This window comes from Hyperolius riggenbachi, chromosome 11, assembly GCF_040937935.1.
Source record: "Hyperolius riggenbachi isolate aHypRig1 chromosome 11, aHypRig1.pri, whole genome shotgun sequence".
In the NCBI taxonomy this organism is placed as follows: Eukaryota; Metazoa; Chordata; class Amphibia; order Anura; family Hyperoliidae; genus Hyperolius; species Hyperolius riggenbachi.
Genome location: NC_090656.1, coordinates 31,386,514 through 31,405,816, shown reverse-complemented (window position 1 = coordinate 31,405,816; position 19,303 = coordinate 31,386,514). Strand labels below are relative to the sequence as shown.

Below are 19,303 nucleotides of genomic sequence, written 5' to 3'. Positions count from 1 at the left end.
AAATGGAGAAGTGAAACATTCCCCTGTATCTGCAGGAATACCATCACTTTCCTGATGACCACGCTGATTGCTAGCTCTATAAAGGAACCTCCAACACTTTCCTGCTCTACCTTGGCGATGATTGCCCCTTTAATGCCAGCCTCGGTCCTGGCCAGTGCTGCCGGCTAGGTAAATAGTAATGTACCAGTCACATGGATATTCTTGGCTCGCACTGCGAGGACACGGACGTGTGAGATGAGCCAGGCACAAGGTAGACGGAGAATGTGGAACGCACAGACGGAAAGACTCAGAGGACTGGAAAGGCAAACATTGGCTCTGCGGCAGCCATTTTTATTGCCTTCCCTCCTCTGCAGCCCTCGGGTTTTGCTCTAAGGAACGTGTGGCCAGTCTCGTGTCCCTCCTTTACGTCCCCCTGTAGCGTGCGCTCTGCCCTGTCAGCGAGGTGCAGATTGTGGATTGGAAGTACAGAGGCATTTTCCTCTTGCTTTGGCTGCCGCTCGGCACCGAGTCTCACACAAAAGAGCCCTGTGTGTGTCACTCTGGCAGTGCGGAGACAATTTCCTTCCACCGCAGAGAGAAGCTTCTTGGCAAATATATCACAGTCATAACCATGGAGAGACTGGGCACAGTACCCACCGGGCACTGCATAGCAGCTTGTGTCTGTGTGCTGAGATCTGCCCTGCCGCTCCCTGCTGCTCCTCACATTATGTCTGTCCATCTGCTCATATCTGTGTGTCCCGATCTGTCCTGCTGCTCCCTGCTGCTCATCAAGCTATGTCTGTACGCCTGCTTATATCTGTGTGCTCCAATCTGTCCTGCGGTTCCCTGATGCTCCTCACATTATGCATGTCCGCCTGCTCATATCTGTGTACTTCGATCTGTCCTGACAATCTCTGCTGCTCCTCACATTATGTCTGTCCACCTGCTCATAACTGTGTGCTGAGATCTGCCCTGCCGCTCCCTGCTGCTCCTCACATTATGTCTGCCTGCCTGCTCATATCTGTGTTCTCCAATCTGTCCTGCGGCTCCCTGCTGCTCCTTACATTATGTCTGTCCGCCTGCTCATATCTGTGTGCTCCAATCTGTCCAGCGGCTTCCTTCTGCTCCTCACATTATGTCTGTCCGCCTGCTCATATCTGTGTGCTCCAATCTGTCCAGCGGCTTCATTCTGCTCCTCACATTATGTCTGTGCGCCTGCTCATATCTGTGTGCTGTGATCTGTCCTGCCTCTCTCTGCTGCTCCTCACGTTATGTCTGTCCACCTGCTCATAACTGTGTGCTGAGATCTGCCCTGCCGCTGTCTGTTGCTCCTCACATTATGTCTGTCTGCTCATCTGTGTGCCTAGATCTGTCCTGCGGCTCACTGCTGCTCCTCACATTATGTCTATCTGCCTGCTCATATCTATGTACTGAGATCTGTCCTTCTGCTCCTCACATTATATCTGTCCCCCTGCCCATATCTTTGTGCTCTGATCTGTCCTGTTGCTTTTTGCTGCTCCTCACATTATGTCTGTCTGTCTGCCTGCTCATATCTGAGTGCTTTGATCTGTCCTGCTGCGCCTCACATTATGTCTGTCCGTCTGCTCATATCTGTGTGCTGAGATCTGTCCTGCCGCTCCCTGCTGCTCCTCACATTATGTCTGTCCGCCTGCTCATAGCTGTGTACTGAGATCTGTCCTGCTGCTCCTCACATCATGTCTGTCTGTCTGCTCATATCTGTGTGCTTTGATCTGTTCTGCTGCGCCTCACATTATGTCTGTCCGTCTGCTCATATCTATGTGCTGAGATCAGTCCTGCCGCTCCCTGCTACTCCTCACATTATGTCTGCCTGCCTGCTCATATCTGTGCGCTTTGATCTGTCCTGCTGCTCCTCACATCATGTCTGTCCATCTGTCCATATCTGTGTGCTGTGATATGTCCTGCCTCTCTCTGCTGCTCCTCACATTATGTCTGTCCGCCTGCTCATACCTGTGTACTGAGATCTGCCCTGCCGCTCTCTGCTGCTCCTCACGTTATGTCTGTCCCCTGCTCATACCTTTGTACTGAGATCTGTTCTGCCGCTCTCTGCTGCTCCTCACATTATATCTGCCCCGTCAGTGGCGGTTTTATGCTAACATGGTGTACTGGTTGAGGCTGTTGCCTTTGATGTGGGATTTGAGCTTTTGACCAAGGGTACAACCCTGGCTCAAGCCAGTTTGTAAAACAGTAAGGAGTCTTTGGGCAAAGCTCCCTAATGATCCTGGCCAGTTATGGAGCGTGCCTTAAGTGGCTGCAGCCCGGAAGTGCTTTGAGTCCGACCAGAAGAAAAGCGTGATATAAATGTTGTGTGTCTTGTCTTGAAATCTATGGGGAATGTTGTGTAGTGTATGGGCAGGTAATATATCCACACTAATTATAGTCAAATCAATGTTAGCGCGTGTTGGCTCTAGTTAGAGAGTGCAGATTATAGACAGAAAGAAGAGCGCAACATCTATGTGTACTATAATATATCCACACTGATCAGATTCGATCAGAGAAGGATCTGTCTTAGGGTGGCCACTAACAGTCCAATTTCTTGCGAAAAATCGTACGAACGATCAGAAATTCTGATCGGACGAAAAATCGTTCACTACACCATCAACGAACCAACCTTTGCTTCCTATCTATCACAACCAACAAGAAAATCCAAATTTTGGTTTGACAAAAATCCAATCGGACGACTATTTTTTATAATCGTTTGTAATCGATCGTGCCTATCAACTGAGATTATTTACAACCAATCCGATCAGAATTTCTGATTGCTCTAACAATTTTTCGCTAGAAATTGAACTGTTAGTGGCCACCTTAATGGTCAATGGGGTGTATGGCTTCCTGTCAGCTTATCCTCTGTGACAGTAAGGCTTCTTTTCCTCTTGCAAGCGCAAGTGCAAATGAGTTTGCACTTGCAGCGATCGGCAAAATGCCGGCGAAACGCTTGTTCAACCGAATCGCGGCTAGTGGAAAGCGGCCCTAAAGCAAATCGTGAATTCTGACTTCTGTGGCTTTATACACTTTACAGATGGCATCTGTCACCACTACAGTGCTTAGACAGCCATTTCATCAGTTAAACTATCATTCAGAATTGGCAGAAGTTTAGTCACATGACACAGCATGCCCGCTGCCTGGGTGATTTATGGTCTAGGCGGCAGTTGCTCCGAGTTCCCGACGAGACAGGTAAGCATTATCATTTTGCTTTCAAGCAGTGGCACGGTCGAGCAGAAGTCTGCAGCGTGCAGGGCGGAGGCTCCCCACGCCTCAGAAGTCAGTGCCAGTACTGCTGTGGGGCTGGACATGACACAGGCCCGGGGATGACAGAATTTCCAGTCACCACGGCTGTGGCAGACGCTCACCGGGTTACGCTGCTACTTGGCAGTACTCCTGGCATCTGTACCGAGTTTTGTTTTATTTTGTCAGCAGCCCCAAAAGGCTAAGGACAAATTCTGCTAATCGCATTTTGTAATTTATTAGAACATTCCGTGCAGTGAAGAGGAGGGCGGCCAAATCGATTCATTTTTGCCATAAGCATGTCAAATTCACAGGAAGCCTCCAGACTTCTGGGGAACCGTTTAGCCAGGGCACAAGTTTGGGAGGCATCACAAGAAACTGTGGACGGTAACGGGAAACACCGCGAGAAATCTGCACAATTCATGCATTACATTTGCTTTTTTCTGCTGTTGGCAATTTTGTACTTTACTAAAGATCCATACCTGGTGGCTCTTTATCTCCATAACATAACTGGGTACCCCATATCACTGCTCCCCCAACCCTCACCACATACAGAACCCTACAGATCCATGCCTGGCGGTTCTGTGTTTCCATAACATAACTGGGTACTAGTGTTGGGCGAACACCTAGATGTTCGGGTTCGCGAACGTTCGCCGAACATCGCCGCGATGTTCGGGTGTTCGCTCCGAACTCCGAACATAATGGAAGTCAATGAGGACCCGAACTTTCGTGCTTTGTAAAGCTTCCTTACATGCTACATACCCCAAATTAGCAGGGTATGTGCACCTTGGAAGTGGGTACAAGAGGAAAAAAAAATTTGAAAAAGAGCTTATAGTTTTTGAGAAAATTGATTGTAAAGTTTCAAAGGAAAAACTGTCTTTTAAATGTGGAAAATGTCATGTTTCTTTGCACAGGTAACATGCTTTTTGTCGCCATGCAGTCATAAATGTAATACAGAGAAGAGGTTCCAGGAAAAGGGACCGGTAACGCTAACCCAGCACCAGCAGCAGCACACATGATGGAACAGGAGGAGGAGGCGCAGGAGGAGAAGGCCACGCTTTTTGAGACACAACAACCCAGGCCTTGCATGAGGACAAGAAGCTTGCGGATAGCATGCTTTGTACCGCCATGCAGTCATAAATGTAATAAAGATAAGAGGTTCCATAAACAGGGACCACGCGGCAACGCTAACCCAGCAGCAGCAGACGTGATGGAACAGGAGGAGGCGCAGGAGGAGAAGGCCACGCTTTCAGGCGCAACTCAGGCCTTGCATGAGGACAAAAAAATGCGTGCGCAAAGCAATGCAATGAGTAGTTTTCAGGACACAATGGGCTATTCGGAGGAGCTATTCCCACCCCCACAATCTTCTACCTGTGAAAGGTCAATGGAACAGCCACAAATGTTGTGCCCGGATTCACAACCTTTTTCTGTGGAAAATGCACCTCGCACTGAAATGCAAGGCGAGGCCGAGGATGAACATGACGTCAACAACTCAACATGACGCAAAATGGGGGCGGAACAGAAAGCTGCTTTCAATGTTTTGAAGGCCTTAATTGCCTCCGGTGGCCAGTTAGATGCATCATTCATCACACCCAAATCCCAGAGCAATGTGTGCAGGAATTTGAATCGCAGGAGGTGTACCGAGATCATCTGGACAAGTGACCAAGTGACAAAGTGAAAAGTGACCAGTGACAAAGTGACTGACAAAGTGACAAGTGACAAAGTGACAAGTGACAAAGTGACAAAGTGACCAGTGACAAAGTGACAAGTGACAAAGTGACAAGTGACAAAGTGACCAGTGACAAAGTGACAAGTGAGAGGTTGTTCTGGGGAGCTCTACTCCACTGCACACAGTCACATATGAGGAGAGTTTTCGTCGGGACTGCTGATCCTCCTCAGCTTGCTCAAAGCCTTGAGGGTTCCTGAAGATCCTCTGCTTGGAGTTCGCCGGGGTTCAGCTTGGTGTCGGGGTCGGCGGCGTCCTCCTCACTCCAACGTGGCAGATCTTCTGTTGAAGGAAAAAAAAAACATTTTTAAAAGTCCAGTACCGCTTCTGAAGGACTCACCAAGAGATGCAGGAGCGCTTCAATCTAGCGCACCATCGCTCGCTGGGTGATGTCCCTCCCTACGCGCTGGAATTCTACGCTGCACATGCTAGCACGCTTTTGCGCAGTGCTGAGGCGCATTCCAGCAGCTAGCTACCAAGCTTCTGTGGATCTGATTGGGCCACCATGTTGGATCTCTGCCAAGTCCTCCAAAATTTTGAGCAATCCACGTTGCTTGTGACTGAGCAGTGACAACTCTACAGTCAGCATTACAATACCACTGCTGTGTTTACTGAAGAAATCAATGTTGAAGATGGAAACCGCTGGCATGATGCAAGTGGGGGAATCTGAAGATGAAAACGATCAGCGTGATGATACCAACATCAGGCAACCTGCCTCAGGAAACGCTGGTCCCAGCTTTGACAAAGAACAGGACGAGGAACAGCTGGAGTTGGAGCAGGAATTGGATGCCCCCACTGCCGAGGGACAGAGCGGTGCACGTTGGACTTCCACAATTTATCAGGAATGGACAGCAGAAGAGGAAGAAAGTGATGCTGGTGACGAATATGGTGCATCACAACAATCACAACGCTCACAAGAACATGAAGACAGAGGAGTCTGGCAGGATTCTCTGGCACACATGGCTCAATTCATGCTAGACTGCATTGAACGCGGCCCGTGCATTATTCACTATTCATTATTATTCATTATTCTGGACAACACCAATTACTGGGTTTATACCCAGTTTATACAAACACAATGTTAAAAAAACTGATTGAAGAAAGTGTCAGACAGGTCAAAAATGGAACAATTCCAGCAGGCCCTTGAGGATGGAGACTTTAGAGAGGAGATTGACATCCTCCTCCTTCTCTAGCCAGTTGTACGCCGACAGACTGACTTCAGCAAACCCAGGAGGACCAGGAGGGCAGCAAAGAACACAAGCTGCTGCTAGTGCCCAAAAGGGAATGGTATTGGCAGTGTCCTTGGAGTGGGAACATTTTCTGACACCCATGCAGCAGCCCACAGAACAGCAATCGGGCAGTTCCATGTCCTCCAACACCAATCGCCTGGAGAAGATGGTCAAGGTCTACATGTCAGATGGCGTAGCTGTGTTGAACAATCCATCTGCAGACAGACGGTGAGTGTGACAGCACAGAAGGACCATGGCAACTCACTCATAGTACCACAGTTTGATAGTGCTGCCCAAAAAATTATATGGATCCGTGGACCCGGGCAGTACTGGGAAGTGGGAACACAGATTTTAGTACCTAAACACACGATACAACATGTTTTCCGGGGTCGGACTCTGAGGCACATGCAGATGGTCCCGATCATCATCCTCATCATACAACTCTTCTCCTGAGTCTGACCCACCCACCACCTCTGCCACCCCAACATCCCCAGACACAGACCCCTCATCGTCCTCAACATTAACTTGGGATGCTGGCCTGAGCCAGACCTCCTCCTCCACATCAGGCCCCATCATCTCCTCAATGGCAGCCCTCATTAATCGCTCTGGCGACGGACCGATGGAGACAACGTTCTCCTCCGGGGAGGGCGGCTGCTGACCACTGGCTGCTGGGGTGGATGTTATAGCTTGCGTGGGGCGTTGGCTGTTGCTGTTGTTGGGAGTGCTGCTCACAGCGGAGGTCTCTGAGGAACTCATGGTGAGCTCATATAGTGGTTGGCGGTGAGTGGAGTATTACTGATCCCAGCAATATACACACTGACTGGCAGAGTACGCAATGCTATATAGTGTGGCTGAGCGGTGTACACAGAGTGGCAGTAAACACAATGCTATATAGTCTGGCTGAGCCGTGTACACACAGTGGCAGTAAACAATGCTATATAGTCTGGCTGAGCGGTGTACACAGAGTGGCAGTACACACAATGCTATATAGTCTGGCTGAGCGGTGTACACACAGTGGCAGTACACACAATGCTATATAGTCTGGCTGAGCGGTGCACACAGAGTGGCAGTACACACAATGCTATATAAGGCCCATACACACGTCGGATTTGCGCGAACGACGGGTCGTTTGAACGTTCCGTCGTTCGCACGTTTCCGCATGAAATCCGGCGTGTGTACAGACTATCGTTCGGGAGATAAGACTGGTTACCAGCGATCCGCCCGGCGGATCGTTGGTAACCAGTCTTATCTCCCGAACGATAGTCTGTACACACGCCGGATTTCATGCGGAAACGTGCGAACGACGGAACGTTCAAACAACCCGTCGTTCGCGCAAATCCGACGTGTGTATGGGCCTATAGTCTGGCTGAGCCGTGTACACAGAGTGGCAGTAAACAATGCTATATAGTGTGGCTGAGCCGTGTACACACAGTGGCAGTACACACAATGCTATATAGTCTGGCTGAGCGGTGTACACACAGTGGCAGTACACACAATGCTATATAGTCTGGCTGAGCGGTGTACACACAATGCTATATAGTCTGGCTGAGCGGTGTACACAGAGTGGCAGTACACACAATGCTATATAGTCTGGCTGAGCCATGTACACAGAGTGGCAGTAAACAATGCTATATAGTGTGGCTGAGCCGTGTACACACAGTGGCAGTACACACAATGCTATATAGTCTGGCTGAGCGGTGTACACACAGTGGCAGTACACACAATGCTATATAGTCTGGCTGAGCGGTGTACACACAGTGGCAGTACACACAATGCTATATAGTCTGGCTGAGCCGTGTACACAGAGTGGCAGTAAACAATGCTATATAGTGTGGCTGAGCCGTGTACACACAGTGGCAGTACACACAATGCTATATAGTCTGGCTGAGCGGTGTACACACAGTGGCAGTACACACAATGCTATATAGTCTGGCTGAGCGGTGTACACACAGTGGCAGTACACACAATGCTATATAGTCTGGCTGAGCGGTGTACACACAGTGGCAGTACACACAATGCTATATAGTCTGGCTGAGCGGTGTACACAGAGTGGCAGTACACACAGTGCTATATAGTGTGGCTGAGCCGTGTACACAGAGTGGCAGTAAACAATGCTATATAGTGTGGCTGAGCCGTGTACACACAGTGGCAGTACACACAATGCTATATAGTCTGGCTGAGCGGTGTACACACAGTGGCAGTACACACAATGCTATATAGTCTGGCTGAGCGGTGTACACACAATGCTATATAGTCTGGCTGAGCGGTGTACACACAATGCTATATAGTCTGGCTGAGCGGTGTACACAGAGTGGCAGTACACACAATGCTATATAGTCTGGCTGAGCCATGTACACAGAGTGGCAGTAAACAATGCTATATAGTGTGGCTGAGCCGTGTACACACAGTGGCAGTACACACAATGCTATATAGTCTGGCTGAGCGGTGTACACACAGTGGCAGTACACACAATGCTATATAGTCTGGCTGAGCGGTGTACACACAGTGGCAGTACACACAATGCTATATAGTCTGGCTGAGCCGTGTACACAGAGTGGCAGTAAACAATGCTATATAGTGTGGCTGAGCCGTGTACACACAGTGGCAGTACACACAATGCTATATAGTCTGGCTGAGCGGTGTACACACAGTGGCAGTACACACAATGCTATATAGTCTGGCTGAGCGGTGTACACACAGTGGCAGTACACACAATGCTATATAGTCTGGCTGAGCGGTGTACACACAGTGGCAGTACACACAATGCTATATAGTCTGGCTGAGCGGTGTACACAGAGTGGCAGTACACACAATGCTATATAGTGTGGCTGAGCCGTGTACACAGAGTGGCAGTAAACAATGCTATATAGTGTGGCTGAGCCGTGTACACACAGTGGCAGTACACACAATGCTATATAGTCTGGCTGAGCGGTGTACACACAGTGGCAGTACACACAATGCTATATAGTCTGGCTGAGCGGTGTACACAGAGTGGCAGTACACACAATGCTATATAGTCTGGCTGAGCCGTGTACATACAGTGGCAGTAAACAATGCTATATAAAGCGTGGCTGAGCGAGGTACACAGTGGCAGTACACACAATGCTATATAGTGTGGCTGAGCGAGCGGTGTACTACTGTTGCCAGCAGCGACACACAATGACTGGGGGGACCCTGGCTAGCGTGGCTGGAGCGCGAACTACCCTGCCTGCCTACCCAAAGCTAAACCCACAGACAAATGGCGGCGATATGACGTGGTTCGGGTATTTATTTACCCGAACCACGTGACCGTTCGGCCAATCAGAGCGCGTTCGGGCCGAACCACGTGACCCGTTCGGCCAATCAGAGCGCGTTCGGGGTCCGAACCACGTGACCCGTTCGGCCAATCACAGCGCTAGCCAAACGTTCGGGGAACGTTCGGCCATGCGCTCTTAGTTCGGCCATATGGCCGAACGGTTTGGCCGAGCACCATCAGGTGTTCGGCCGAACTCGAACATCACCCGAACAGGGTGATGTTCTGCAGAACCCGAACAGTGGCGAACACTGTTCGCCCAACACTACTGGGTACCCCATATCAATACTCCCCCAACCCTCACCACATACAGAACCCTACAGATCCATACCTGGTGGTTCTTTATCCCCATAACATAACTGGGTACCCCATATCACTGCTCCCCCAACCCTCACCACGTACAGAACCCTACAGATCCATACCTGGTGGTTCTGTGTCTCCATAACATAACTGTGTACCCCATATCACTGCTCCCCCAACCCTCACCACATACAGATCCATACCTGGTTGTTCTGTGTCTCCATAACATACCTGTGTACCTCATATCACTGCTCCCCCAACCCTCACCACATACAGATCCATACCTGGTTGTTCTGTGTCTCCATAACATACCTGTGTACCCCATATCACTGCTCCCCCAACCCTCACCACATATAGATCCATACCTGGGGTTCTGTGTCTCCATAACATAACTGTGTACCTCATATCACTGCTCCCCAACCCTCACCACATACAGATCCATACCTGGTGGTTCTGTGTCTCCATAACATAACTGGGTACCCCATATCACTGCTCCCCCAACCCTCACCACATACAGATCCATACCTGGTGGTTCTGTGTCTCCATAACATAACTGGGTACCCCATATCACTGCTCCCCCAACCCTCACCACATACAGATCCATACCTGGTGGCTCTGTGTCTCCATAACATAACTGGGTACCCCATATCACTGCTCCCCCAACCCCCACCACATACAGATCCATACCTGGTGGTTCTGTGTCTTCATAACATAACTGTGTACCCCATATCACTGCTCCCCCAACCCCCACCACATACAGATCCATACCTGGTGGTTCTGTGTCTCCATAACATACCTGAGTACCCCGTATCTCTGCTCCCCCAACCCTCACCACATACAGATCCATACCTGGTGGTTCTGTGTCTCCATAACATACCTGAGTACCCCGTATCTCTGCTCCCCCAACCCTCACCACATACAGAATGATATACAGTGATGTGAAAAACTATTTACCCCCTTCCTGATTTATTATTCTTTTCTTATGGCTTTATAACCTTTACCAGACTGATAGATCTCAATTACTTTTGTTCTCATTTGTTCCTGAATTTCTTTGGATCTTGGCATGATGTCTAGCTTTTGAGGTGCTTTTGGTCTACTTCTCTGTTTCAGATAGATCCTATTTAAGTGATTTCTTGATTGAAACAGGTGTGGCAGTAATCAGGCCTGGGGGTGACTACAGAAATTGAACTCAGGTGTGATAAACCACAGTTAAGTTATTTTTTAACAAGGAGGGCAATCACTTTTTCACACAGTGCCATGTAGGTTTTGAGGGTTTTTTTCTCACTGAATAATAAAAACCATCATTTAAAACTGCATTTTGTGTTCAATGATGTTATTTTTGACTAATAGTTAACGGTTTTTGATGAGCAGAAACATTTAAGTGTGACAAACATTCAAAAGAATTAGAAATCAGAAGGGGGCAAAACGTTTTTTTACATCACTGTAGATGTATGGCTTGCACTGATAAGATCCACATAACCCTAAAAAGTCTCATCCAAACTGGATTAAAGTGGATCTGATCTCAGAACATCCTCTCTGCTCTATAAGATACACAAGAGCATAATAACCTTTACAGAAAAACATTTCTTTGTTACAGCTGACACAAATCCAGCAATAAATCTGCAGTGTTTCTATTCCTGCTTTAATGGAAGCAGACATATTGTTAACAGGAAAAAAAAGAAAAAGCGTTTAAAGAGAAACTCCGACCAAGAATTTAACTTTATCCCAATCAGTAGCTGATACCCCCTTTTACATGAGAAATCTATTCCTTTTCACAAACAGACCATCAGGGGGCGGTGTATGGCTGATATTGTGGTGAAACCCCTCCCACAAAGTAATTCTGAGTATGTACTCTTGCCAGTTTCCTGTCTGTGAACCTTGCTGCATTGTGGGAAATAGCTGTTTGCAGCTGTTTCCAACTGCCAAAAAAGCATGCAGCAGCTACATCACCTGCCAACAGTAAAAAGGTCACCATGTAATAAATGTCAGAATGTAAATCGGGGATTTAAAAGATTTTACAATGGGCAAACACTGACTAAATCATTTATACATAATTATTGTAAAAATGAAGCATTTTTTTTATTACATTATTTTCACTGGAGTTCCTCTTTAACTTACCTGGGGCTTCTACTGGTCCCCTGCAGATGTCCTGTACCTGCGCCGGGACAAACCGATCCTCCTGTCCCCCCGCCATGGCTCGGTTTCATTTTCAACGACTCACTGCACCTGCGCCGTACTTGTCAATTTTAAGGGACTGATAATAATCATATTTAGGAGAAATGAAAAGTTTAAAGCAAAAAAAAAAGTATTATATAATGAATAGAATATTAGAAACAAAGAAAAGAATCTCTTATTTTTAGTTATATAGCTTTTTTTTAACATTGCATCACACCGTCACAGTTTCAGTTTTAAAACCACACTCTGTCTTTTAAGCTATAAAACAAAGCGGAAATAGGAATGCTTTGAACTCACCTGCAGTAAAACCTTATCTCAAGCATTCTCCCACTGTTCCTTGGCTGTCTAAGTGCTTCAGAAAACAGGACTGTATTCCACCCAGTGGGTCCAACAGCCAGAGAAGTTCTTTTGCATAGATAACTTCTAAGGTTTTTAACGCTTCCTGTACTGGAAAACAATGAGACTTTTTTCTTTGCTACTGATGTTCTATTTCTTAGCTGTACTAAACATACGATCCAACACCTCGTTTATTTTCACTTCAGGTTTGCTTTAACCGTTACTGGACTGCCAGTAGTGTTATAATGTTGGTCCCTCTTAATGGACCAACAGACATCTTAAAACTTCCTGCGTTTCTGCTGCTTGTGCACACGCAGCACCCACACGTGCATGCACTTCAAGCTTGGGGGGGGGGCATTATATACTTACCTGGGGCTTCCTCCAGCCCCTGGCAGTTTGTGTGTCCCTTGCCGCAGCTCCACTCTCAGTGAGTTGCCTGAGGACCCCTCCGTACCAGCTGCCGACGATTACTGCGCCTGGGTGAGCGCATGGCTGCACCGCTTCCGTCAATGGCAACGTTCTGAGCAGGCGCAGAAGTACTGCTCCTGGCGATGGGAGTGTGAACGCGAGCGACCTCGCCTGGTTTGCAGCTGGTACGGACGGGACCCCGGGAGACCTGCTGGGAGCAGAGTAGATCTGCTTATTTATTTATTTTTTTTAAATGGATGTTTCCTTTCATTGAAGATAATGCTCCGCACCACATCCAAGTATAAATAAGCTTTAAGCTGGCCATACACTGGCCCGATTTGCCGCTGTTTCGACAGCAGATTCGATCACTGGGATCGAATCTGCTGCCAATCGTTCGCGCTACACTCCGAATTTCGATCCATTTCGTCCGATCCCGTCGATCGCTCCGTGTGGAAAATTACCGTCGATCACCCGCGGGTAGGGAGCGCGTGGCTAGCGGCGTTCGATTGCCCGATGACCGACGCAATAGAGCCGCATACATTACCTGCTCCGCCGGCGCGACTACCCCCGGTCACCGCTGCTCCGTGTCTGCGCTGGTCTCCGGCATGCTTCAGTTCCTCCTGCCCGGCAGGAAGTTTAAACAGTAGAGGGCGCTCTACTGTTTAAACTTCCTGCCGGGCAGGAAGAAGCAAAGCATGCCGGACCTGGAGACCAGAGCGCATACAGAGCAGCGGTGACCGGGAGGACTCGCGCCGGCGGAGCAGGTAATGTATGCGGGGTGGGGGGAGCGGGAGCGGCGGCAGCACCACCACCACAACAGATTGTGAACGGTTTCAGGCTGAAATCGGTTCACAATCTGTTTGCAGTAAAGGTAGCCATACGATCCCTCTCTGATCAGATTCGATCAGAGAGGGATCTATCTGTTGGTCGAATCTGATGGCAAATCGACCAGTGTATGGCTACCTTTATTGAAGATCCATAAAATGCTGTGCAGCTGCTACACATCATTTTATGGATCTTCAATAAAGCTGATTAATACTTGGATGTGGTGCAGACCATTATCTTCAAACAAGACGGAACTTCACCCTGTTGGTACAAGGGTATGGTTCCCGCACCCCCACAGAGGATTGCCGAGGTGCTGTTCCATCTCTTTTGAATAAGGATGTTTCCTTTAAGGCAGGGAACACACTTGCAGGGCCATTTTCCCTGGCGATTCACTGATCTCCGTCAGCTTTTGTATTAGCGGTTTAACGCAAATGTTTTTCCTCAAACATATCCACATGTACTGTATGCGAATGTGTGCGTCGTGCAGAAAAAAGCATAAAGCTGTGCGATTTAAAAACATAAACACCACAAAATGATCACGACGTGTGTTTCGTGTGCAAGGCTATTGACTTCAATAGCCTGTAGAATCGTAAGCGTTTTGCAGTCTTCGGCAAAATTCGCACAAACACGTCCAGTGCGTTTTCCCTGCGATTCCTGGGTCTCCGTCGGCTTTTGTGTTCACGTTTTAATTAATCCATTGTTTGTGAACGTTTCCGCATTTTCGTGGCATGTACTGTATGTGAACGTACGCGTCGTGCAGAAAAAAGCAGAAAGCTGTGCGATTTGAAAATGTTCTGGAAAAACTCAAAACGCAAACAACTGGTCGGGACACGTGTTTCCTGTGCAAGACTATTGACTTTAATAGCCTGTAGAATTGTGCGCATTTTGACATCCTTGGCAAACCGCGCACAAACACGTCTAGTGTATTCCCTGCCTAAAGGGAACCTAAACTGAGAAGGATATGGATTTTCCCTTTTAAAATAATACCAGTTGCCTGACTCTCCTGCTGATCCGGTGTCTCTAATACTTTTTCGCCACAGCCCCTCAACAGGCATGCAGATCAGGTGCTCTGACTGAAGTCAAACTGGATTAGCTGCATGCTTGTTTCGGGTGTGTGATTCAGCCACTACTGCAGCCAAAGACATCAGCAGGACTGCAAGCAACTGGTATTGTTTAAAAGGAAACATCCAGATCCCTCTCGGTTAAGGTTCCCTTTAACTAAACTAAAAAAAAAAAAGTTTCACTTACCTAGGGCTTCTACCAGCCCACTGTAGCCGTCATGTGCCCGTGACATCCCGGAACGATCCTCCGGTCCGCCGCCATGGCTTAGTTTCGTTTCTGGGGACAGAGCCAGTCGCCGGCCACCGCACCCCTCGATCACGCCCAGAGTATTCTGCTCATGAGCAGTAGGAGGAAATCTTGTACTGCGCATGCGCAGGATGCTCCCAGCCGATGTTCCCATTCTAGTTTTTAGAATGGTAAAATATGTGGCATGTATCGAATGTTCTGTCACTCCAGAGCCTTTGATAAGAAAGAATGACGTGTTTGCATTTGGTGAAAAAAAAAATGGCCATTTTCAAAGTTATGGAAGAATTTCAGCAAAACTGCATGAGTACTAATGTTACAAAATATGTATATCGGAGTAGGCGAAGGTCTCTAGTTTTCAGAATGGTGACATTTATGGCTTTTCTTGACTGTTTAGATGCTCCATGGGCTTTGCTAAGAAAGAATGACTCAAGGTTAATAGTGTATATGTGGCCAAAAAGTTATCTGATTTTGTATATTGGGTATCATTTTAATCGTGGCAAAGGAGAAAATAGAATTTGGAGTATTTGAGATCCGTGGCTTATGTCATATTATTATTATTATTTCTTTTTTTTGCGGCAAACTGAATGAAAAGCAAACAAAATACGGTAGTTATTTTCATATACTCTGTACCAAAATGAAACACTTGTAAAAACAAACAAACCCAAAAGTGACAGAATCGAAAAGAGAATACATAAATAGTTACCTTAGGGACTCGGTTTTTTAAATATGTATGCCATGAGGGTGTATTACTCTTATTTTTACTAATAAGGGCTTGTAATCATTGGTAGTGTGCAATGAGAAGACGAAAACCACAACATAGAAAAAATACCTCTATTTCCAAATAATATATTGTCACCATACTTCTTACTAGGGAAATAAATAAAATCTTGTGATAACCAGGCCAAATAGGCAGATACTATGTGTGTGTTATATATACGGTAGCATTGTTTATTTTAAAACTACAGGGGATGGAATTGGAGAAATAGTGTATTTTTTCATTTTTTTCTTGTTTTCCCGTTAAAATGCATAGAAAGTAAAGTGACTACTGAAAACAAATATCACCCCCAAAAAACCTAATTTGTGGCGAAAAAAACCAAGGTATAGATCATTTTGTTGTGATATGTAGTGAAAAAGTTATTGGCGAATGAAAGGGAAGAAGAGCGTTGCAAGGTGAAAATTGCTCCGTTAGGGTAAAAACTCTTGGTGGTGAAGTGGTTAAACTGCGGACATGCTTTCTGAAGATTTATCAGGAGTCTAGGAATGATGAGATCACTCATAGGGCTTGATTTACTAAACCGTGATAACTCGTATCACAGCCACGCTAGCGTTTTCGCGTGCAATCACGCATTTTGTGTGCAATTGCAAGCAATTTGCGGTTTAGCGAATCGAGCCCATAGTGGCGTTGTGCTTTTTATATTTGTATTTTCCGGGATGGTATGATGATGTTTTTGCGTATTGTGTGTTGTAGATGGGAACAGAGGCAGCTGAGTAACGGACGGGTTTATTACGTGGACCATAACACAAAGACTACCACGTGGGAACGACCTTTGCCACCTGGGTGAGACCTCACACATAACTGCTTTCTATGTCGCTGCTATGTGCCCTCTGCCTCGCAGGTGGCCTGGCTGCCTCAGCAGGCTTATCCCAGATCTGCAGAACATGAACATTTCTCTTGTGCTCCCTGCAGATGGGAGAAGCGGGTGGATAATCGAGGCCGATATTATTATGTGGACCACAACACGCGCACCACCACCTGGCAGAGGCCAACGGCTGAGTACGTACGCAACTACGAGCAATGGCAGACGCAGAGGAATCAGCTGCAGGGAGCGATGGAGCAGCTGAGCCAACGCTACCTGTACCAGGTAAGAAACAGCACACACTTCTATAGCTCAAATTGTTAAAGCAAACCTGAAGCAGAACAAAAAACCATTATGATATAATGATTTGTAAGTCTAGTACGGATAATGAATAGAACATTATTAGCAAAGAAAAGAGTTGCATATTCTGAGTTATATAGCGTTTTTTAATAACATTGCATCATTCTTTCACAATAGCAATATTAAAAGTACACTCTGTCTTTTAAACACTACCCACTACCGACCGCCCACTACCAATAGGCGGCGGCAAAGTGGCAACCCCAGGACCGCGTAACACCGATCGGCGGCGGCACCTGGGGGACTAATTAGATCCCCCCCCAGATCACACCCTCAGACCACTGTTTGCATCCAATCACCCCCCTAATCATCCATCAATCACACCCTATCAGAATCTGTCAATGCTATATTTTAGATTAGATCCTAAACTGCCCCCCTGGGGGCTCCTGATCACCCCCCACACCCTCAGATCCACCCCAGAACCCCCCGGTGTACTGTATACATCTATTCTCCCCTGTAATCACCCACTGATCACCTGTCAATCACCCATCAATCACCCCTGTCACCACCTGTCACTGCCACCCATCAAATCAGACCCTAACCTGCCCCTTGCGGGCACCTGATCACCCGCCCACACCCTCAGATCACTCGCACATACGCCCTCAGATCACCTCCCAAGTGCATTGGTTACATCTGTTCTCCCCTCTAATCACCCACTGATCACCCATCAATCACCCCCTTTCACCATCTGTCACTGCTACCCATCATATCAGCAGGCATGCTCAACTTCTACCCAGGAGAAATCCGGATAGTTGCTATCCGGATAACTCCCAGGAATGCTGTGGGGAAAGGGGGGGGGGGGGAGAGGCGGGGCGGTCAATCTTACCACAATGACGTCTTCATCGGGTCCATATGCGTCGCCTCCCACCATGCGTTCCAAGAGCCGCATTCACTGGTCACGTAACTACAAACACTTCCTCCTTCCGGGTTGAAGGAGGAAGTGTTTGTGTTATGTGACCAGTGAATGCGGCTCTTGGAACGCATGGTGGGAGGCGACGCTTATGGACCCGATGAAGACGTCATTCAGGTAAGATTGAAACCCCAAAACCGCTTAAATTTAGCAGTCCACTATGGCAATGTCCACTATGGCAAAAAATGGGTATTACGCTGAAGAGGCCCAGTGTGGTGAGTGCGATTGGGAAGCCTCATCCGGGTCAGAATACGAACCGGTGAACAGCAGCCGATAGCAATGATGAGGTTGAGGTCTCGGCTAGAGCCAGGTGTACCACACCCCATGTCACTGGACCGCAGGATCAGACTCAAGGGCAGCAGAGTGGTGCTAGCGCTGATCCGAGTTTTCTCGGTGAGGCATGCACCAGCAGCGTAGCATCTCCTGGACCTAGCACCAGTACTACCGTAGACCCTGGTGAAGTGGCGAGCACCAGCATGGTAGTAGAAACTGGTTTGGTGGCACGTGCATTAAGACCCGAGTCGCAGCCACCAGCAAAACGGGCACGTACTACCCATAGTCTCCCAGAGGTGCTGGCAAATCCCAATTGGCAATCCCCTGGTTCCGCTGCACCCATACTGCCCCTTTTCACTGCCCAGTCTGGAGTCCAGGTGGAGACAGATTATCTAGGATTCGCTCTAGACCTTTTTTCATCTGTTCTGCACCATGGATCTCTACGACTTAATTGTGGCTGAGACCAACCGTTATGCCACACAATACGCAACCGCCAATCCAAGAAGCTACCATGCCCCGCCTTTTCGGTGGAAACCACTCCAAGTTTCCAAACTTAACATTTTTTTGGGGCCCTCTCCTTAACATGGGTCCAGTCAAAAAGAATGTATTGCGTTCTTATTGGTCTACGCACCCAATACATCACATGCCCATGTTCTCTGCTGCCATGTCCAGGTCACGATTTGAGAACATCCTGCGCTTCCTGCACTTCAGTGCCAATACAACCTGTCATCTAAGAGGCCACCCTGCTTATGACTGGTTCCACAAAATTCGGCCCCTCATAGAACACCTGTCATCAAAATTTGCAGATGCTTATACCCCTGAACAGTCAGTTTGAGGCATTTTGGTTTCCAGATTACTCCTCACGGTTTAGGGCCCCTAAAATGCCAGGGCAGTATAGGAACCCCACAAGTGACCCCATTTTAGAAAGAAGACACCCCAAGGTATTCCGTTAGGTGTATGATGAGTTCATAGAAGATTTTATGTTTTGTCACAAGTTAGTGGAAAATGACACTTTGTGAAAAAAAAATATAAATCAATTTCCGCTAACTTGTGACAAAACATAAAATCTTCTATGAACTGGGAGAAATGTCTCTGTAAATGGACAATTGTGTGTAAAAAAATCAAAAAATTGTCATTTACAGAGATATTTCTCCCACCCAGCATGGGTATGTGTAAAAATACACCCCAAAACACATTATACTATTTCTCCTGAGTACGGCGATACCACATGTGTGGCACTTTTTTTGCAGCCTAGGTGCGCTAAGGGACCCAAAGTCCTATAAGCACCTTTAGGCTTTACAGGGGTGCTTACAATTTAGCACCCCCTGAAATGCCAGGACAGTA

The 19,303-nt window shown here is 47.5% G+C and overlaps 1 protein-coding gene across 1 annotated transcript in view; it reads left to right on the top strand.

Annotated features, from left to right (window-relative positions):
* Nucleotides 1-19,303, top strand: part of LOC137538478 (NEDD4-like E3 ubiquitin-protein ligase WWP2) — a 209,280-nt gene that overhangs the window by 111,725 nt on the left and 78,252 nt on the right. Inside the window, exons 7-8 of the mRNA XM_068260693.1 lie at nt 16,311-16,400; nt 16,530-16,704. Of these exons, the coding sequence (XP_068116794.1) occupies nt 16,311-16,400; nt 16,530-16,704 (265 nt within the window). The remainder of the gene's footprint in view (nt 1-16,310; nt 16,401-16,529; nt 16,705-19,303) is intronic.